The sequence below is a fragment of the Nuphar pumila genome, chromosome 1 (genome assembly GCF_984573655.1).
Source record: "Nuphar pumila chromosome 1, dmNupPumi1.hap1.1, whole genome shotgun sequence".
In the NCBI taxonomy this organism is placed as follows: Eukaryota; Viridiplantae; Streptophyta; class Magnoliopsida; order Nymphaeales; family Nymphaeaceae; genus Nuphar; species Nuphar pumila.
Window position 1 is genome coordinate 174465889 of NC_143249.1, and position 23426 is coordinate 174489314.

General features: G+C 38.2%; 1 protein-coding gene across 4 annotated transcripts in view; it reads right to left on the reverse strand.

Moving 5' to 3' along the window:
• Positions 1 to 1060: 1060 nt before the first annotated feature.
• LOC149851326 (uncharacterized) overlaps positions 1061 to 23426 on the reverse strand; it is a 99621-nt gene continuing 77255 nt past the window's right edge. For all 4 annotated transcript variants that reach the window (XM_090000155.1, XM_090000139.1, XM_090000132.1 and 1 more), the window contains 3 exons: positions 15367 to 15402; positions 14620 to 14787; positions 1061 to 2128 (listed from right to left, as the gene is read on the reverse strand). In XM_090000155.1, the coding sequence (XP_089856281.1) occupies positions 1670 to 2128; positions 14620 to 14787; positions 15367 to 15402 (663 nt within the window). In that variant the 3' untranslated portion in view covers positions 1061 to 1669. The remainder of the gene's footprint in view (positions 2129 to 14619; positions 14788 to 15366; positions 15403 to 23426) is intronic.

Sequence of the window (23426 nt, forward strand, 5' to 3'; positions counted from 1 at the left end):
AGTAAAAGCATGAAGAAAAAATTGAGAACCTACGATATTATCCATTAGATGAATTTGGTAAATTGTGAGGCATTTTTGAAAATGCATTATTATTTTTTGTACGGTAGAACCATTTTCCATTTAAATTTTGCATGGTACTATTGGATCTGGTAAATATCTCATAAAATGTAGGTATTAGACTTCACACAACTCGAGTTCAACATGCAAATTCTTGTAAAAAATAGGTCAAAAACATGTAATTCATGGGAAAAAAATGAATCTGATTTGTTCAGGATCCAATGATATGCACATCCAAAAATAAAGTTGCAGATTCACAGTGAAGGTGGGACTAGATCTGAATTCCAAGTTCAGGCCTAATTTGCAGGCTCAACAAGGTTGAGCATCCTGAGTGGGAGCAGGCCTGAAATACCAGAACTTTGGCTAAGTAGGGGGGTGAGTAAAGCACCAGGTGATGCCGGCATAGTCCCTGCTATGGTCCTGCACATTGGACCCTTCAACCCTTGAGAGGCACAGCCTTGTTAATGAAGCCCACATCCTAGGCAGGGGGCACAGATTTGACCTAATGGAGCATAGGTAGCAGCTGCATGGGCACAGCCTAAGGGATGGCCCCATCTTGCTTGGACCCTTAGGAAATGCACAGCTAAATCGATGATGCAAAACCAGAAGGTAGCAACGGGACACTGCGCAGCTTGGGGTGATGCTATAGGTGTGCGCAATGTGGACATGAATGCACACAGTGGGCGCAGAGAGCACATTACGTGTTTAGATATTGCATCTGGCGCAAGCGACCATTGCAACAATGCACAGGTTATGAATTTTCCACGAAGTGGTACCGCATGAGACCATGCTCATATGACTTCAATGAATGTCCCCGCCTGCGCCATCACCCCTCAATGCAAAGCACAGCCTTGAATCCTTGCATATTACTGGGACATGTTTCATCATGAAATATGGACTCTTCCAACTTCCCAATTTGATGAACGACTGCGTAGGGGATGGACAATTACAAACCAAATGAACGCCATGGACATCAACCATCAATAGTGACTACATAAACGCATGCCATGAAGATGCACTAACAATAAAGAAGCATGTTCAACAAAGACAGATACATACATTCAATGCGAGAAACAGCATACAGACCTCATGCATTTGCTTGTGCACGTGCCGTTGCATAGCACAACTGGAGACACAAGCTCAAACTAGTAACCACATCCAATCACCCAACCAACGCAAACTTAACAGCAGCAGGTTCTTTCTTCAATAATGGACTGTAGCTTGTTACATACATCATTGCACAAACCGAATGCACTTGTAAACATCCATGTACGACTATAGAGCCCTCTATGATTCCAAAGATGGCAAACCCCCTTGATCTGCATGTTCCTCGAACAACATTGTTGTCATTTCACACGGCAGCTGTGTTGTAGCATATATGCACATTCGGCAGGTGCATTCTTGCCAGTTTCTGCTGTTCCACAGCTGTTTCTCACACATGCAGTTGTATACACATTTGTAAATCGAGAGGAAGCCACAAAGATTTATACATGCACACTATATCTACTGATTCATCAAACAGAATCAGTCCATCTTAGCCACAGATAATTTCCACCAATTTTCCTCAACAGTTCAGCCCCAAATGGAAAACCAAGCCATCCATAATGTGTATTCATGGTTTCTTTGGTGATGAAGGATTGGCATCTGCACACTGATGAGCATCTGAGTGCTGCTGCAGTGCTGGTATGTCACCATTGCAACAGCTCCCAGCAGATGATAACTTGTCATTCTGTGTCGTTCGATCTTCTGATGCTGGTACACAAAACTTAGATGGGTTGGGGTTAGGAGCCTGATGGTCAGTGTCAGTTGATGACTCAGCATGCTGTGCTATTATCTGACTTTCTAGGTTCGAATACAAGCTTGGCTCAGACTGGGGGAAGGTAGGAGACTGACTGCAGTTATCATGTGCTGTTCTCTCGATGGAAGGTTCTTCCATGGGTGACATATTCCTTGAAACTGATGAGTCATCCGGCTGCCGTGAATCAAATGGCTTCATCTGTGATGTTGGATCTTCACTAGTTGACCCAATGTTCATCTCATTGAGGGACAGCAAAATTGCTTCTGATAGCATCTGCAATAAAAGAAAATATCTAATTTCATATATAGAAGAAACAATTGGAAGATGCCTCCAGATTCTATGGCACATTATCGTTTGCATTGTTAAATTGCAAGCCAAATGACATGGGTGCGCCCACACTTTTTTTGTTTGGTAAACAGAGATATACATCAACTTAGAAAACAGATCACAAATGCAAGTAAAGAACATTCACGCAGATATGTCCGACATTAGTTCTCATATCACATGAAGCCAAATTAAGCTGCATAGTACCCTAGTGCATGACATATCATGACTTTTCTCCAATATTCATATGACACTCCTCAGATATGATTTTTATTAGTGCAATCATTCCAAATGGCATTTACAAAGATAAGGCAAAGAAAAAAAAATTTAATCAACCATACACACACTGAAAGCTTAACATGCACAGAACCAAAAAGAACAGGATCTGCAATCTAACATTTATGGGTTATTATGCAAGAGGCTCTGATGCACAAGAACATTCAGAAATTGAATGCCTTATATATAGTCCAACATATTAAAGTACCCAAAGCACTAACAAAGAAAAAAGGACCTCTAGTTATACCATTGTTCCAAGGCTTAAAATTGTTGGTTAATCATTTTCTTAACCATGTGATCTGAAGTGAATTTCCAAGACTCTCACATCATCTGGCTAAAGTACATTCAACCATGGTTGTATAGTCAATCAGCTGACTTGCAAAGGCACACAAGCTATTCACATGGATACAGCTGCTACAGGAATCGGCATACAGCTAGCTTCATGGATTTTCCATTAATAATAGTACATAAAAGGACATTGCATTGGAGTAAAATCAAGCATCAATATGAGCACAAACAAAAATGAGTTGAGGGTGGATTGACATGAGTGGCAAGCACATGTAACTGAACAAGAAAACAAGGTAACCTTAAATACTCATTGCCTTTGAGCAAAGCAAAGTTGCAGAATAGAATTACGAAAAAAAATATCCCCTTAATGTTGGTGCCATGTAACTGGGTAAATAAACATGACAATTAGGTTTAACTTGTCTTGAACCAAGGACTTGCAACTAGGCAGTACAACAATCCAACTGAGACATGACGCTTCAAGATGATCGTCTGTCTTCAAGTAGCTATGCTGGCCGATCACTGAGCTGAGTATGAATAGTCTGCTTATCCAATTGAAGGCATATTTATATCTAAACAAACACTATTTTCAAAGGGTATGCTAGGATATGCATGCCATGGAGAAATGGTCATTTTCACCCACTTTGCAGAATCGCAGAGGTGCATAACTAAATAGTTGCTGCATCAACTCAACTTGATCAGTGCTGAATTGGTCTCATGCCCCAAACATCAGTCAATGACCCCAGTGCACACAACTATCAACTCACAGTCAGCTGAAGATAATCTAGTCACCTATGTCTTGTCCTCTGTTACAGATCAACACAACTCGGCAAATGTAGCCAGGAGAACTTCAATAAACCTATGCACTTATCAAAAGCAATCACCTTCCTTTGCTACACAACAAACTTCAGTAAAAAAAATCTTGTTCTTGTGCTGAAATTTCTTAGGAAAACAGTTGTGATATGGCACGGCAAAGTAAATGGATGATGTTGGGAATTGCGGTGAAGAAGAATAATGGAAAAGATGGTGATAATGATGGTGAATACAATGAAGAAGATGATGATAATGATGAGAGATGATCGATGGTGATGATGATGGTGATTAATGGAAAAAGGAAGGAGTTGAAGAAGACGAAAAAAAATGAAAAAGCCCCAGATGAAGGTGGCAATAGTCATAGAGATGTCAATGAGTCAGATTCTATTCGATATCCGACCGGATTGGATTCTGTTTAGTTGCATTTGGCAAGCCAAAACCATATCCGATTATATTATTGGATGCAGATATGGTTTTAATTTTTTGCTACCATATCCGAGAAATATCTGAATTTGATGGATATCAGAGAAATATCTGAATCTGAGACGGGAGGTAATAAAGTGCCTCTCAACCAACAAGAGTGCCTACGCACCCACTCATGTGCTTGTGACATGAACGTGGAAATTTATTTCTGATAAGCACTAAAAAAGTGGATATGACTAGAACCGCAGAATTAGGTGTTTTTTGGATCAGATTTTGGTTATTATTCAGATAATTGGTTTGAGATTTTTTACATTTGAGGCTGAATCTGAATCAGACCCCAATTAGGGAACATCTGACTAGTTGGATTTGGTAATGGCCACAACCGACCCAAATCCAACCCATTTACACCCCTAATGATGATGTTATGTACAGAAGAAAATGGCATTGACGATGATTGATAGTGGTGATTAGGGGTGTCAATGGGTCGGGTTTGGTTTGGACCCAGGTGGAACCAGACTTGGACCAGATTTTCGGGTATGGTATTGGATCCGAACCTGGGTCTAATCGGGTCTAATATGAGAGAAACATACCCGGACCCGATAAGAACTACATGAACCAGACCCAGACCATACCCGGTAAAATAATATTTTTTATCATTTTTTACATTGAAAAATTGCAGGTCTTAATCAAAACTCAGGTCGGACCCGGGTCTGGTATAAAAAAATTTCACAAACTATACCCGGGTCCATGTATTAATCGGACTTTCGAGTCCGTACCCGGGTCTTAATCAGTTCTTCTTATTTGTCACCATATCCGGACCCTATAGGGTTTGGTCCAGGTTGGGTCCATGTAAACCGGACCTGTTGACACCCCTAGTGGTGATAGAATAATGATAAAGACAATAGTGATGCTGAGACTCTAAACCATCGTTATTTATCACAGATCCATTTTTCACTTTTGATTCATCAAACAGCTAGCTCTACAAACAATTCAACCAAAATTCAGCTAAAATCCTGTTACTATGTTCACCAAAATGTTGGTTAGCTTTTATCTCAGTCAAATACTTCCCAAGCCATGTCACATTGGTGCAGGTGTTCTTACTGTTAAGAGTTATGTAATACAAAGTATTACCATTTGGGTATTGCCCCTTATATGTATAGTTTCATTTGTAAGTAACATTTATATTGGGGGCATTTTTTACCTTATTATGTTTTCTTTTATTTTGCCATGGAATGTATATAGAGGGGTCGACCCCCACAATAATGGTTGCTTTTTGTTTTGCTTGAGATTGAATAAAGTTAGTCATATTTCTCTCCATTGTTATCTTCTCTCTTCGAGATTTTCTGCTCTTGATATGGTATCAGAGCCAACATCTCACTGAGAGGAGACTGTTGCTGAGGCAAGGGAGAAGGAAGACTTCATTGTGCTGGTTCAGTTGCTGCATCGGGAAGTGTGCACAGTGGGGGCTGACATCAACAGGGACAGAATCAAAGTTTGGGCTTGGGACCATCTGACTTGAGGATTCGATAGAGGACGATTTTAGAAGATTCTGGAAACAAGAATCACAATAATCAGAGGTATACTTGATTTTTTGTGATTTTTTAAGATTTTCTGGGTTTAGGCTACGTTAGTGTCCAGATTTGAAAAATCGGATCCATCTGGCTCTATTGGTAGCTTGAGGTCTGAGATTGGATGCAATGAGGTCGTTTTTGAGTTTGAAGTATGCTGGAGCCAATCTGGGTAGGGTTTATTGTGTTTTTGTGAAGTTGCGAGAAGTTTTGGGGTAGCTACTAAGTGGTAGTAACCTGTTTCCTTGGTTTATTGTGTATCGAGCATTCTAATTTGGCATTCTTTTGCTGTGGGTACTGTGGTTCAGTGTTGAACCATAGTCATTTTATACCTTTGGAGTGTGAGCAAGTCAGGACTATGACTCTTGCAAGAGGATTAGACCTCTGATTTGCTTTGGTTGAGAGTCTTGTGTTTGGGGCTTTGAGGTAGTGTGTGTGGTGCATTGGATCTTGCATAACCTATTAGATTGCTCTTGTTTGCTGTTTTTTTGGGGCTTGGTTTGCTGGCGTTCATGTATGCAGTTTATTTAGAGTTGTGGGAGCTGCACATTGTTTGTCTTCTTGGGTTGGAAGTGCTTTGTTGTCATTGTGTGCAAGAAATATTTGTAGTTTGAGGGTTGATGAGGTATGAAGAAAGAAGGCATACACGTCACGGGACAAACTATGCTTATTGGGCAGACTTTATTAGTGCAGTAATAGTAGAGTACTTGGCTGACTCGAAGGTGAAACCCAAGCTTGACAAAGCAACAGAGGACTGGGTTAAATGTATGGACTATGGGTTCAGTAGAGCTGAGAATAGCTATGAATCTCTCTGAGTTTTAGGAGGCCAAAGAAGCTTGAGCGTACCTCAGACAAGTATACAAGCAAGAGAATTGGGTAAGGCATTATCAACTCACTCAAGAATTGAGAAGTATGCAAAGGAAATAAGTCAATTAAAGAATTTTATTTGAAAATGCAAAGAATTTTGAATCCTCTTGCACTTATGGAGGATCAAACAAAATGTAAAAAATATGTGAAGTGCGAGACGTGTATCTCATGTCAAACTTGTCTGGGACTTCTTGACCAGCATAGGAAAACTAATAGGGTTATTGAGTTTCTTATGGCGCTCAAACCAAAGCTTGATAGAACAAAGAATGTCATTTTGCATCGTTCTCACTTACCCCTTGTCACCAAGGTCATAACAGCGTTGATGGCAGAAGAGACCAAGATGAGACCTCTTGAAACATATTCATCTGATGACAATGTCATAGTAATTTCTCGACAACTGGGTGAGAGAGGTACCGGAAGAGCTGGGGGAAAAGGTGATTTGAGTTTTGGAGAGAGAGGTGATATGAGCTCTATTCAATGTCACCACTATAAGAATTTTGGTCATATGAAAACTTATTATTCAATTCTCAAGAAAAAGAAAGGTGGAGTCTATGCAGCATCTTCTGATGGTAAAGGCATAAAGCCCAAAGATCATCACTTTGACATTGGCACTTAGTATGATGATCTTTCAGCTGCAAGATCTTTAAAATGGTTAGGTGGTGGTCAACTTTAGTTGTTGGAAAGGGTGATTGCAACTTCTTGCCCAATCATATGTAACCCCTTCATTTGCTACTCCTGCCTCTTCTTTTGACACTGCTTTTTGAGGTATCTCAGGTTGTTTATCTGGTTGGTTAATAAAGTCAGGGGCTTCATGTCATATGACATCTCATGAGCCTATCTTAACCAACTGTCAACCTTACAATGTCATTTTTCACACTGCAGATGGTTCTTCTATTTATGTTTCAAAAGTATGTTCCATTACTTTTGATTCTTATCCTGATAGTAAGATTAATCTTTTTTAAGTTTACCATGTTTCATCTCTTGTTATGAATCTTATTTTTGTTGGTCAAATTACCAAGATTAATTGTAATGTTATCTTCTCTCCTTTTGGTTGTATGATACAAAATCAGTTGTCAGGGAAGAAGATTGGTATTGGTTATAGAAGAAAAGACTTATACTACTTGGACTAGATTGACATGAGTGAGCAGAAGAAGCCTTGGATCAGATTGGGAGCTTTTGTCATATATGAGTCTGTTTGGTGGCACTATATATACATTTATGTATATGGTATTGTATATACGTGTATATGCACTTGTATATACTTACTATATATATTTTGTAGTATATATATTATATATATATATTTATCATATATAAATATATATAATATATAGTTAGGGAAGTCAAACTGATTTGACTTTGACCCCAAGGACTAAAAATTCTATCCATTGAAGCAAAGTCAAATCAATTTGACTTGCTCTCAAATCAAGATCTCTTTCTCTTCAAATAAATGTTTGGTGCAACAGTCAAGGAAGCTGATTAAGGCCATAGAAGAGGGCTATACTATGTAGATTTTTTAAAGATACCTAAAGATGTTTTTTGTTGTAATGTCTAAAAGTTAGATTTGAATGTATGATATAAAAGATTAGGACATCCAAATATATCAAAAATCCAATATTTTCCGAAACTGATTTGTTTTTTAATCTTAATGATTTTTCTTGTGAAGACTGTGTTCTTGAAAAAATGAAGAGATTATCATTTAATGATAGAACTTTTATTTTATCTAGACCACTAGCTAGTTCATCCGGATGTTTGGGGTCTAACACCCATATTATCTAAAGGTGGATATGCATACTATGTCATATTTGTGAATGATTTTACTAGATACACTTGGATATACTTAAGTATAAATCTGAAATCTTCTTCCACTTTCGAAAATTTCATAAATTGGTTAAAAATAGGTTTGAAAACGAAATTTATATATTTTGTACTGATTCAGAAAAAAAAATTATATTAAATGATTTTAAAGATTATATTAAACTTCATGGCATCACACATCAAAGATCTTGTCCTCACACACCACAACAAAATGGTTTAGCCGAAAGAAAACATAGGCACATCATTGAAACTTCAAGAACCTTGCTTATTGCGAGTCATGTGCCTAAGATTTTTTGGGCAGAAGCTTTCTTGATGGTTGTTTATCTTATAAACAGAATGCCTTTATTCTCTTTATAAAATATTTCACCTATTGAAAAACTTCTTAAACTCTATCCTGACTATGCTAGATTACGAATTTTTGGTTGCAAATGTTTTGTATTAACCAACAAAAATGACGAGTTTTTTCCTAGAGCTATTCTTTGTGCCTTTTTTGGTTATGCCAACAATCAAAAGGGATACAAGTGTTATGATCCTAAAACTGAAAAATTGTATATTTCTAAAAATGTAAAAAAAGAAAATTTCTTTGATAAATATCAAGCAAAGGAAGTAATTGAGTACTCGATTTTATTTGATCTTGGTTCCAACCAAGATATTGATAATTGTGATTGTAACTATGATTTTGAAAATGTCATTGAATTAAGAGAGTTTCGTAATGAAGGTCAACATGATGATCAAACTTGTTTACAATACTCTAGAAGGGAATGTCCCAAACTTCCATGTGCATTTGAAAAAATTTCTAATTTAGATAAAGAAGAATTGCAAACTAAGAAATCATCTAGAGTTTCAAAGCCTCCATCAAAACTTGTTTCATATAATTCTTTTTCGTATAAATATCAAGCATGCATAGCCTTAATTCACTCATGTGTTGAACCTTTATCTTACATTCAAGCCAAAGAATACTCCAAATGGGTTAAAGTCATGCACATAGATCTAGATGCACTAGAAAATGCTCAAATTTGATATATTCAAAATATTTCTCAGGGAAATAAACCTGTAGGTTCTAGGTGGGTATATAATTTAAAACCAACAGTGATAGGACTCTTGAGAGATACAAAAGTAAGCTAGTTTCCAAAGGATATGCACAATAATATAGTATACATTATGCAGAAACCTTTGCACCTGTTGCCCGCATGACCACGGTTAGAACCCTCATTGTAGTTGCTTCAATTAAAAATTGATTCATATACCAAATGGATGTCAAGAATGCCTTTTAAATGACAATCTTATGGCGCCTCCAAGTACGTGTATACCTTAAGGAAAGGATCTTCATCGACATAAAGCATTATATGGTTTGAAACAAGCTCCTAAAGCTTAGTATGATAGATTTAACAATGTTATGCTTGACAATGACTTTAGATCTTGTGTAACTGATACTGCTTTGTTTGTTAAGAATTCTGATGCAGATATTGTCATGATATGATAATCACTAGAGGAAATACACAGGGAGTTCGACATATTAAAAATATTCTTAAAACTAATTTTGAAATAACTGATTTGGGTTTTTTACATTACTTTCTAAAAATAGAAGTTGCTTATTCACCTAGATGGTATTTATTATCTCAGTCTAAATTTGCTTCTGATATTGTTCTCGGGTCTCGAATATCAGATGATAAGAAGGTTGACACTCCTGAAGTAACGAATGTCAAGATGAAAATTAATGATGTGGAGACTCTCTATGATCTAACTCCTTATAGACAACTTATTAGAGCTCTTTCTTACTTATCACTAGACCTGATATAGCACACGTTATACATTCAACTAGTCAGTTTCAACACGCTCCCACATCTATTTACATGAAATTTGTTTTGCGTACTATTAGATATCTTAAAACTTTTATTTCTAGAGATTTGTTTATGTCTTCCTCTTCTGCATTAGATCTTCTTGCATATATAGATGCAGACTGAGGAGGTGATTATAATAATAGACACTCAACCACTTATTTTTGTGTTTTCCTACGTAAATCATTGATCTCATGTAGATGCAAAAAGCACCAGAAGGTCTTTCTTTCCTCAACTAAAAATGAGTAACAGGTTATGGCTACTACAATGGAGGTGGTGTGACTGAGAAGATTGCTGGCTAATATGGGAATCAAGATTCTAAGAGTTTCAAAGATGTGTTGCAACAACAAGAGTGCTATCTACATTGCAACAATACTTTTTACGAATGCACGAAGCACATCGAGATGAACTATCATTATGTTTGAGATGAATATCTTCAAAGAACTATTGATCTGCCTTATGTCACATCAAAGTACCAGCTGGTAGACTTTTTTACCAAACCTCTCTCTACTCCTAGGTTTCACTTCCTTTTAGGCAAACTTTTGATTATCCTACCATAAGTTTGAAGGAGAGTGTTAAACTGTACATATATATACATTTATGTATATGGTATAGTATATATGTATATGTACATATATACATAAATATGTACTTGTATATATATATATATATAGTTGGAGGAGTCAAACTCATTTGACTTTGACCCCAACGGCTAGAAATTCTAGCCATTGGAGCAAGTCAAATCAGTTTGACTTGCTCTCAGCAGCTAGAATTTCTAGTCATTGGGAGCGTCTCTCCCACCTTGTAATGTTCTCTCTCTCTCTCTTTTCAAGAGTTCTCTCCTCTCCTTTTTGTGTATAAATAAGAGTGTTTTTCCCTTTGTAACTCATGTTTTTGGGCATATTCATTTTATTGAATAAAATATATTTTTTATATTGTGTGCCTTGTGTATTCTCTTTGCGGGATTTGTGAGTGTGTTCTTTAGAGTACTTGTGTGGTTCACTTTGTAGAATTTATGAGTGTGTTCCTTAGAAAATACTTTTGTCATTACCCACTCAAGTGAAACATTGGTGAACATTTTGGTTCGTAATTGAAAGCTCTTTGGTTCTTTATAGTCAAATCATATTAAAGATTGTGAGAGTTGTAGGTTGGCAAAAGGTCATGTCTTGCCATTCGGGTCTAGTGATAGAGAATCAGAAAGTCTTTTTGATCTAGTGCATTCTGATGTATGGGGCCCTTCGCCTGTTTTGTCAAAAAGAGTATCATCGTATTTTGTTAATAGATGATTGTACAAGATTTATCTGGTTGTATTTTAAGAAAAATAGAAATGTTTTTTTTTTGAAATCTTTAAGAACATTTGTGTTATGATTGAGAATTAGTTTGCTGTTAAGATTAAAACACTTCGAACTGACTTTGGTAGTGAATATGTCAGTTGTGCATTTGAAAAGTTTCTGCAAGAGAAAGGTGTAGTTCATCAAAGATCATGTCCTTACACTCCTGAACAAAATGGAGTGGATAAAAGAAAAATACGCATATCATGGAAACAACAATAGCTCTTCTTTTTGGAGGTGAAGTGCCCAAAGTGTTTTGGGCAGATGCAGTTCAACTAAGTATCTATCAAATAAATTGTATGCCCTCAGGTGTGCTTAAGGCTATATCTTCCTTTCAAAAATTGTATAAACAAACTCCAAATTATGATGTGATGAATGTACTTGGATGTATATGTTTTGTTCAGTTACAGATAGATATAGAGATAAGTTGTCTAGTAAAATTGTTAAGTGTTGCTTTTTTGGTTTTGCAAATGGTAAAAAAGATACAAGTGTTATGATCCTATTGGAAAGATGGTGTGGGTATCCGGACATGTCTTTCATGAGAATATGTTATATTTCAGCCAACATAGAGAAAAGACAAGAAATGAATAGAGAAAAGATAAGAAATGAGTGACTTGTCCTTGATTCCTTTTGGTGAAAAGGAATATGTGAATGAAAGGGTAGAGATTCAAGGGAAGCAAGTTCAACCTAGAGAGAGTCAGTTTGGAGAAACCTACTCAAGAAGGCATCAAAATGTAGTTGAAATCCCTTTCCTACATCAAGTGTTGGAACAAACAAAGAGAAGATATCAGGTCAATTCTGATCCTATTCCATTGTCAGATGAATCCGGCCATCAAAATTTAAAGTCTTCATCTTCTTTCTCTAATCTTCATCAGGTACATAGAAGCTCTAGAACTTTGATTTTTCCTTCTCTTTTTGTATCCTATGAGTCTTTCTCCTCTCAACATCGTGCATTTTTAGCATTAATTCATTCTTATGTTAAGCCTGAATCTTATGTAGGAAAAGAGGAGTGACAAAGAGCTATGGCTGAAGAAATGAGTGCACACGAGAGGATGTAGGCATGGGAATTGGTAAAACCTCCAACAAGGAAGAATATTGTTGGGAGCAAGTGGGTTCATAAGATAAAGACAAAGGCATATGGGTTAGTTGAGATATATAAGGCAAGATTAGTAACCAAGGGCTATAGTCAACGGTTTAGAATTGATTTTGCTGAAAAATTTGCCAATATAGCTCATATGATAACTATTCGTACATTGCTTGCAGTAGGTACAATACAACAATGGAATGCATGGCAATTAGATGTCAAGAATGCCTTCTTGAATGAAGACCTAGAAGAGGAAGTGTATATGAAACTATCATAGGAATATTCAAATCCAAAAGGTAGGGTTTGCAGACTTCGTAGAGCATTATATGGACTCAAACAGGCACAGGCACCACGAGCCTGGTTTGAGAAGTTTAGTTCAACAGTGAAATCACTTAGTTTTGAAAAGAGTCATCATGACCTTGCCTTGTTTATGTCTTACTCTAAGCTTGAAAAATGTATATTACTTCAGTATGTAGATGATATGATACTGACGGAAAATGACATGGAGAGAGTTAAGGAGACCAAGAAAAAGTTGGCTAACATGTTTGAGATGAAAGACTTAGGGCGTTTGAAATATTTTCTTAGATAGGAGATAGCACACTCACTAAGGGGATTGTACTTATCTCAACATAAGTATGCTATATATTTGATGGTAAAGGCAAGACTAGCTGATGACTAAAAAAGAGTCAATTCTTTTATAGAAGCAAATTTAAAGATGAGAGCCACATATGATGTTGAGTTAGAAGATTATGTAGTATACAGACAATTAGTTGGAAGTCTCATATACTTCCATATCCAGGCCAGATATCACATATGCAGTTCATATAGTCAGATTAATTTATGAGTGCTCCCAGGACAGTTCACTTAGCTGTTGTACTCAGGATTATCAGATATGTAAGATATTATGCATTATGGTATGTTCTTTTCATCATCATCTGCCACAATTCTTAGAGCCTTTTATGATGCTGATTTTGGAGGCTCTACTCATGATCGTCTTTCTACTACTGGTTTCTGTATTTTTTTTGGAAGCTCTTTGATCTCATGGAAAAACAAGAAGCAACAAAAGGTTGCTTTATCCACAGCAGAAGCAGAATATAGAGTTATGGCTCAAGTCACAACCGAGATTATTTGGATATGATGGTTATTGGGTTAGTTGGGAGTCACTATTGTTGACAAGACTTCCTTATATTGTAACAATATGAGTGCTATTCATATTGCAAAGAATCCAGAGTTTAATGAGTAAACCAAGCATATTGAAATAGATTGTCACTATACAAGGAAGGCCTATGAAGATGGAGTTATTGTTGTAAAATATGTAAGCTCAAAGAATCAGATCGCAAATGTCCTTACTAAGAGTCTTGCTCCTTCGCATTTTTACTCATTCCTTTCCAAACTCGGAATGATTTTGTTGCATTATCCCAAGTTTGAAGGGGAGTGTTAATACAAAGTATTACCATTTGGGTATTGCCCCTTATATCTATAGTTTCATTTGCATGTAACATTTATTTTAGGAGCATTTTTTACCTTATTATGTTTCCTTTTATTTTGCCTTGGAATGTATATATAGGGGTCGACCCCCACGAGAATGGTTGCTTTTTGTTTTACTTTAGATTGAATAAAGTTAGCCATATTTCTCTCCATTGTTATCTTCTCTCTTCGAGATTTTCTGCTCTTGAAACTTCCATGGTAGGACAAAAGTGTGGTGGATCCAAACTGTTGTTTTATAGGGTATAATTGGGTTGTGTATGTTGAACACACACACATACACAAATTTGATGCTACCAGAAAACTCCATTAAGAAATATGAAGAGAAAAATATAGAAAGTGTAAAATATGCATGGTAATGTGAAACATATCCTCATATTATATGTCTAAATGTAGTTGCACCTAAAGGCACCCAGTACCACACCCGTGTACCAGATTTGACGTGGGTACATTGGGCATTTCTAAAGTACCTATTTGCATAGCGCTCCAAGTCCTTGCTCAATGTCAACACACGTTCTAGAACCAAGAAATTAGGAAAGAAATGTAGCCAAAAGCAGCCTTTCAAGCAGAACATGAGTTGACTCCTTAATAAATGAAAAAATGCAGAAAAATAATGACAGTAGATATTGAAGAAAAAGTTGAAACAACTTACTCTTTCTTCATCTTCAATAGTGTAGGGAAAATCAGCCAAACTACCATGAGAAGATCCAACAAAATGGCCATCCAAAGCAGACTGAGTGAAGAGAATACTGCATGGATCAGATTGGTCCATGCTGATTGGCCTATAAGATGCACTGTTTGCATCTTCACTTTCATCTTCCTGCAGTATTAGCTACATGTTAGTTGTCCAAACCCAGAGACCTTCCATGATTCAAAATGGACAAGATGGATATCTAGTACCTAAAAAGAAAAATGCAGACAACTAGACGACCACCAATGCTATGAACTGCTCATATTGCTCTGTTTTTTCAAGAAAATCATTTTCTTAACTTCAATACAATTGCACATTACCAATATCACAGCCACCTGGTGTTGTCAATTTCTTGGTATCTAACTTTTCTCAAAATCTTCAGAAACCATCAGGAAAAGCTCAGTATTTTAGGAAAAGAAAATAACCAATACTATAAAACCTCAGAAAAATAGATTTTGGTAATTATTCTCAATAATGTCAAAATAGATATAAAAGTAATCAAAATGCAGAAAAGATAAGGAATAAAGCAAGAATCAACTATTAAACTGCAAATTGCAGAAATAAGTAACAAGCTAAAAAATATTTTGTGATATTTTCAATATATTGTTGATATTATTGCTCATAATATTTAGAAAACTACATCTAATATGAAAAAACAAGATTCATTTTCTCAACGGGACAAAAGAAGTGACAAAGAATATACTGCACCAGAGGTTCCTCCTGCCCACGAATATCAACAGGGACCTGAAAAGTCGAGGACCAAATTTGGTTAATAAGGGAAAAGTTAGCTTAACAAATTTCATGAACATATGACAATACCATAATTGGTATTAAGTTTTGCATTCAAACCTGAACCCGAATCCAACTAAAATCCAAATCTGACTAAAAACCCGACCCGATTAAGTGTAAATACCGGGTTTTAAGCTAGTCGGATCCTGGTTTGGTTTTATCTTTTTCATGCAAATCCGAACCTGATTAGGCCAAACCCGATTAAGTCGGACTTGGTAATGCCTAGATCTGACCCGAATCCAAACCGTTTACATCCCTACATATGACAATACCATAATTGCTAAGTTGCTGCATCAATTCTCTAACTGAAAGCTGATTTAATGTTGGTGCAGTGCAATGAACGTTTTCAACATGATTTATAAAGAATCCACTTTAATTTGTTGTGTACCTGTCTGTTTTATTGACTTCTATTTTCTTCATTCCACATCCACACAAACCAGACAAAAATTCACTCTTATTCTAGATTCTCCACAATAAACTCAAAAGGATATCCTAGACAGAGTGCCTCTACTGTCACAAAATGAGGTATAAGATTTGATGTGCCACTTATGGGCACGAGAATGCTTGAGAATATGACCTCTTATGGGTCAACACATGAAAACACAAGAGGAAGCTGAAAAAGTGTGTTGGGTCTGGATCTCATACCAGACCTGAGTCCATCTATGTACAGTCTTCTGTGTATAACCTTTGTATACCTTTATTTTACTTCGGGTCTGGATATTATACCAGACCCAGACCCAATGTACACTCAAACATATTAATATGCACTTTAGGTCACGATTTCTGATACACAGAAATCGTGACAGCCGCATACCTCTTTTTCTTCCTCTATCCCCTTTCTCTTTCCTCTACAGGTTCCTGAGCAGATTCTCACATGGTATGAGAGCAAAGATCCGTCTAGGGTTGAAGAAGCTTCCGAAAGGTGCGATCGACCGATAAGAGGTTTGAGGTCTCCACTTTCTCCTGTCGTTCTTCTCTTTCTCAGTTTCTTTTATTTCTCTCTACCTCCCGTTTCTCCATCTTCTTTCTACTTCCTCTCTGGTGATTTTATACCCACGTGAGTCTGGCATTCACGTGAATCATCATTCACGGACATCCTGTGCATCTCAAAAAAAGGGAAAAGAAATTCTGTTTCACGTGAATCGCTGAAATCGATTCACCATTCACGTGAAACCTCGATTCTTCCCGACCTCTTGTTTCACGTGAATCCTTTTGCACCAACACCTCAAACCTTTGATTTCAAGTTTCTTTAGATTCTTCCCAACCTTTTGTTTCATGTGGTATTTCCAGATCTTGCGCACCAGTTTTTTTTTCTTTTCTGCCCAACCCCTTTTACTACCTACTGTGCGTATTCAGATCTGACAGTAAAGTTGCGTCAGATCTGAGATACTAAGTGCTCTTTGCTGTGTGACAGCGTTTTTTTTTTTCAAGTGTCTCCTCTTCTAGTTCTCTAGTTGTCACAGCTGAAAAGTATTTTAGATTAGTACTCTGATTTTTTTTTACTTCTATTACGTCGATTTCAATCTTAAAAGTGCAAGGGAAATCTTAGGTCTGATTTCCCCTTAAATCTGACAGCCTCCGATTGTCAGTCTTAAGGGTTACTCAGCCAAAAAAAATTCCATGGATTCTTATTCTTCTCAATCGAGTCTTTCTTCAAGCTTTCTCAATCAACTCGTTTCCGAAAAGTTAAACACCTCAAACTTCTTGATTTGGAAGAGACAAATCATTCCTTTTATAAGGAGCCAAGGTCTCTTAGGTCACCTGGATGGAACAACTTCAGTTCCGCTAGAATTCGTTACGAGAGAAGAGAAAGATGATAAAAGGGCGAGCTCAATTGTGTATGTCAAAAATGTAGAGTACCTCAACTGGAAAAGGAAAGATCAGTCAGTGGTTGCATACATCACTTCTACCATGTCTCATGAGGTATTTGTTGCAATTCCCGACAATTGTACAGCTCTGCAACTTTGAGAGAAATTGGTTCAGATATATTCATAAGTTTCATAGGCGAGAATGGTTTTTCTCAAGAGGGAATTTCAGATGCTCAAAAAGGATTCCATGATCATCATGGAATATCTCAACAAGATGAAGACTATTACAGACCAACTTGCAGTTATAGGATGTGCCGTGAGTGACAATGACATGGTGCAACAAACTATGAGTGGATTGGGACACGACTATAATATGATTGTCACTTCACTATTGTGCCTGCCTACTCTTCCTACTTTTGATGAGTTGCGAGCTAAATTGATACAATATGAAATGACCTTGAAGGGATTTTCTGAAGAAAAACATGCTCATTCAAATTCCCAAGAAGTTCTTGTCACAAGAGTGACTAATGGTCAAGGAGGAGGACGAGGAGGACAAGGGCGAAATGGACACGAAGGTCGTGGATTGCTTCCCACTCCAAATATCCCTCACGGACAAATGTTCATCCCCACTTGCTTTCTTTGTAACAAAAGGGGACATATCAAGGCAAATTGTTGGCACAATCCCGAAAATAAACGAAAGGCTCCACAGACAGAACCAAAAAGAAAGTCCACTAATATCAGAGACAATGGAGAGATTAGAGATTTGTTAATATCAGACCTGTCAGAATTGAAATTAAAGCAGAATGATCAAGGCACATGGTTCGTTGACTCAAGGGCAGCAACTCACGTGATTGGTAATGCAGGTAAATTTTCTAAACCTATCCCTTATTTCGGCAAGAGTAAAATTGTCATTGGAGATGGATCCTCCCATTTTGTTTCTCATGTTGGAAAATTTGTCATTCCCATGTCACATTCTACTCTTGAACTTACTGATGTCCTTCATGCTCCAAATATCAAGAAAAATATTGTCTTTGTTTCTAAGCTTGTTGATGACAATTATGCTTCAGTCGAATTCACTCCCTTCTCTGTGCAGGTCAAGGACCTTCGCACAAGGGAAACATTCGTTGAAGGAAAGAGACGAGTCAATATGTACGTTTTTGAAGAAGCTCCATGTCATCCCGTCTGCCCTATTCATCCGGATTTGAAGTCTCCATTAGAGTCGTGTTCTTTTTCTTTAGCAAATGTTTTTAGTATTTCTGAATGTAATAAGCCTTCCTTATGGCATAGTCGATTAGGACATTGTGGGAGTTATTTTATTGAGAAACTTGTTTCTAATAATCTCATTCCAAAAGAAAGTCTCAATGTGGATGAGAAAAGCCAAAAGTGTTCCAGTTGTTTTTTATGCAAAAGTCGTGTATTGCCTTTCCATTCTAATAAGAGAGCTTTGAAGCCTTTTGAGGTAATATGTTCTGATGTATGAGGACCTGCCCTAGTTGTCTCTGGATCTGGGAGCAGATGCTACCTAATCTTTGTTGATAGCTATTCTCCATACACCTGGATATACTTCATAAAAAGTAAATCGGAAGTTTTCCTTTTGTTTTAAAACTTTCTTTCCTTAGTAAGAAATCAATTCTCTGAGTCCATCCAATTCTTCCAATGTGATGGAGGTAGAGAGTTTTCATCTAGTGACTATTTCTTTTCTTCAAAATAATGAGATAGGAAGAAGAGTGTACTGCCCTCACACCCCTCAACAAAATGGGATTGCTGAGCGAAACACAGGCATATCGTTGAAAGTGCCATGAGCATGCTCCATGATAGCAACCTTCCCATTAATCTGTGGACAAAAGCTTTTCATTCTGCCGTGCATGTGATCAATAGATTGCCTATGGCTGTTCTAGAAAATAAATCTCCCTATTACTGCCTTTTTGGAGCTCGTCCTAGTTATCATGATTTGTGTGCCTTTGGATGTGTTTGTTATGTGCATATTGATCGGTCTCTAAGAAACAAGTTTCAGGACAAGGCTCAGAAGTGCAGATTTGTGGGATATGCCGACGACTACAAAGGACATAGGTGTTATGACCCTGTCAACAGACGTATCAGAATCTCAAGAAATGTCATCTTTTATGAACACAATTTTGATCACAAAGTTGGCACATCGGATATGCCCTGTACCACCACCGAATTTTATTATCCTTGGCTGAATTCAGAACTTTTTGCTAGTTCCAATTAAGTTTGCTCTCTAGATTGTGGGCAACAGGAAGAAGAAAAAACTGAGAATATTGGCACATCGGGATTACAGAATGCGGAAGAAATACCACCTGTACCGGGCAGATACAAGGGCATTTGCTATACTAGACAGAGAACGACAATGCCAGATCTTTCAAATCACATCTCAGTAGCTGCACCTACCTCCTCTCATATTCTTGAGGCCAGAAAATCCAATCGCATGCGACATCCCATTGATAGGTGGGTCAGTTATAACAACTTCTCCTTGGACTTTTAGCTCTTCTTAATTGCTCTGAATAAGAAAGATGAACCTATCATGTATTATCAGGCAGCTACTTCTACTAAATGGGTAGAAGCCATGAATGAAGAAATGCAAGCATTACATGAATGCGGTACCTGGGAAATTGTCTCCAGACCACTTGACAAAAATGTTGTTGGATGTAAATGGGTCTACAAAATAAAGTATAAACCAGACGGAACAATTGAACGATACAAGGCGAGACTGGTTGCGAAACGGTTCACTCAAGATGTAACGCCCCAAAAATCCAGGACTTGTAACTTTTAGAATAGTTTAGAAAGCTTTGAAATCATATAATAATCAGAGTTTAAATAATACTTCAGCGGAAAATGATATTTTTAAAAACCACAAGTCAATGGACCTTAAGCGCATTACAGCGTAAACTTTCCTTTGTCAAATCCCGCACAACCATTGAAATCAAATGGTTTAGAAATGAAGTTTCAATAATTGAGAATTCGCTTGTTGAAACCAAGAAGAAGCTTACCAAAACAGTTTTATTAACTCACGGTTTAATAAAAGAGAAATTTTGAAACACACTTTATACCAAATTTACCAACATGTCCTCAGGAGTGAAACGTCAGGGAAAGAGCTCTATCTTGACCTCATCACGCCATCGTGCCATCGCAGACTGTATTACCTATCCATTACCTGCCCATAAAATGGGTCAGTTTCGCTAAAAACTGGTAGGTGCACAGACATGACAATATTGAACATAATTAAGCAAAATAATTTAATATGTCAAGTAGACAGGCAATTATATAGCAATTTAATTTCAACAGATTCACAAAGCAACTATCATGAACACAATGTTAAAATTATTACAAGCATTTTACTGGCACAAGTAGGCTAACTATTACAAGCAAAGCACTGCACAAGAAAGTTAACTAGCAAAATACAATGTTTCATCAACCACACACACAATTCCATAAGTATTGAACCTGTTGTACCCTATAACTTTCATACGTGCATAACTGAACACATTGCGATCAGATTTAACTTATGTTTCGATATTAACTGGCCAAGCGGGTACGCACAAGACACGACTCTAGAAACAGCCTAGACTGATCCGGGGGTTTATTATGCTATGTATTTTATGATAACCCGGATAACTGACTGAGTCCGCACCTAAGGGGACGGTCGGTGACCAAGAGAGAAATCCCCAAAGCAGCATAAACAATGGATGCATCCCGAACATGGAGAGCTACCACCTAGGATAATTATGGTAGTCCCTTTCCCCTAACTCCGATGACTGTGGAAGCCGAGTCTTTTGCTCGTAACTGCCATTACTGGCTTGTCCATCGAAGTTTTGTACCTTCCTGTCCTCTCTCCTGACAGGAGTCAGCAATTCAAATGAGTACATCAGGGGTAGTTAACTGAAGACCCATTCTACATACTCTGGTCTTTCGACCAACTCGAGTATCTTGCCGATGAAGGCGAAAACATCACTTATTTAGGTGATCACAACATTTTGTTATTTGCACTCATCGAGGTTGCCACAACCTACTTATCCAATCATCGCAACGTAAGAAGACATACTTGTCAAAAAGTATGATTGTACTTGTCAAAAGTACGATTACGATGAAAGGGAAATGGTTCCACAAAAGAAACCCCAACAGATCTTATCTGCAAAAGAATTAATACAACACATCCTGGCAAGATAAGTCTTGAATTCAATTCAACAACATTTTTCATATTTCATGATGCAAGGTCATCTCGGATCTCTCGTCCGATCAACAAAGTACTTAACATGTTGTGCATGTCTAAAAGTACGCTATACTGAACCAGAGAGGTGTGTGGACTTCTCAAAAGGAACACCCAACACACAACTTCATAACGATTCAAAGAATAAAGGAGTGTTCATTTGTCACGATTCATCCTTAAAAGCCATAATGCCACATTAAGTCATTCACGCAAGGCACAACACTATCAAACTCGCATCCAAAATTTATCTTAGTATCGACATGTGACACTAGATTGATAAATAAAGAATGGGTCCTTCAATAGAACCTCACTCATTCATATGCTCATGCCCCTGATCGGGGTTATTCGAATTGGGTCGCAACTCGAATCGGGGTTATAAAATATTTCTCCCAAGTGTGTGGACTTGGGAGGACTCAAATGCAACTTCGAAATCCTGCGATGATTAAAACTTAACTTTGCAAAAGTTGTGCCATTTGAAAAGCACTGGGTTCGCAGGAGGAAACCCTCTTTTAAAGAACTGCAATGCACAAGTACAACTTCTAGTGTTTTGAAAACAAGTGAAAACAGGATCGGCACAATACTACATTTATGTAGGTACATATTTACCATAAGTGTCAACATATGCAGGTTATAACATGACGACAAACAACTCTCGGCTTGCGATGCCGCACATCGCACGAAAAACACATAAGTAACACACGAGGTACCAAAACCATACCTTGACCACTTAGATAGGCAAACACCTAAGGTCATAAGTAATACACGAGACACGAAGTCGTACCTCACTCAAAGGAAATGTGCAAGCAAACAAGGGCGTATGTATTTCAAGAAATACGAAACCACACCTCAAATTCATAAACAACTACACAAAATAATAATCGAAGAATGAAATTGAACCTCAGCCCATGAGCATGCAAAACAAGAAAATACGCATTTCAGAAGCCATATACTCTAAGCATGTCTAGCATGGGCATCTTAATTATTTCAACTTAAATAGGTTCATTTATTGCCCTTTGTGCGACTTTACCCTACCTCAGAATGTTGTGTAGTTGCGTACGCCTATGCGTGAGGATAATACGAGGGTCGGGCCACGGAGCACGAACGGGGCCTGTTGCGTAAGCTGCAAAGGTACGTTATTAGTATGCATTTAAATGAATAGGGAAAACGGCAATAAAGGACTGGGGTTTCGGCTTCTCTGCAAAACAAGGCAGGGATCAACGGTTCCTGCCGACTCGAAACAGAGCGGGGTAGGGTCCAATGACCCATGCCAGCAAAGGAAACAGGTGCAGGGGCCATCAACCCCTGCCGGATATTTAAAGAGGGGCAGGGGCCATCGGCCCCTGCCAGACGACTAAGAAAGGGGCAGGGGCCATCGGCCCTTGCTGGGTTTCCGAAAAGAGAGGCAGGAGCCGAAGGCTCTTGCTGGCTTTAAAGGAAGGGCAAGGGCCATAGGCCCCTACTAAAAAGAGGAATGGCAGGGGCCGATGGCCCCTGCCAAAAAAATGAGCAGAGAGAGGGGAGTGCAGGGGCAAAGGCCCCCTGCGGCTTTCAAAAGAGGAGGCAGGGGCCAATGGCCCCTGTCGTTCATGGAGAAAAAGGGCAGGGGCCATCGGCCCTTGCTGGTCTTTAAAAGAGGAGGGGGGCAGGGGCCAAAGGCCCTTGTCAGGCTTGAGAAAAAGAAAATGGCAGGGGCCATCTGCCCCTGCTGGGCCAACAAATCAGCAAGGGCAAGGCCCCTGTCTGATGACAATACGGGGAGACAGGGCTCTTCCCCTGCCTGAGCAACACGAGGGCAGGCAAAAAGGCAGGAGGGGGTGATAGGGGTGTCACCCCTGCCTACCGACCGGAAAGAGGACGGCGACAAGGCATCGCCCCTACCGGCTGGTCTGAAAAGGAAGGGGAAGGGAGTGAGCAAGGAGAGAGATCGGCTTACCTGGGGCTGCCGA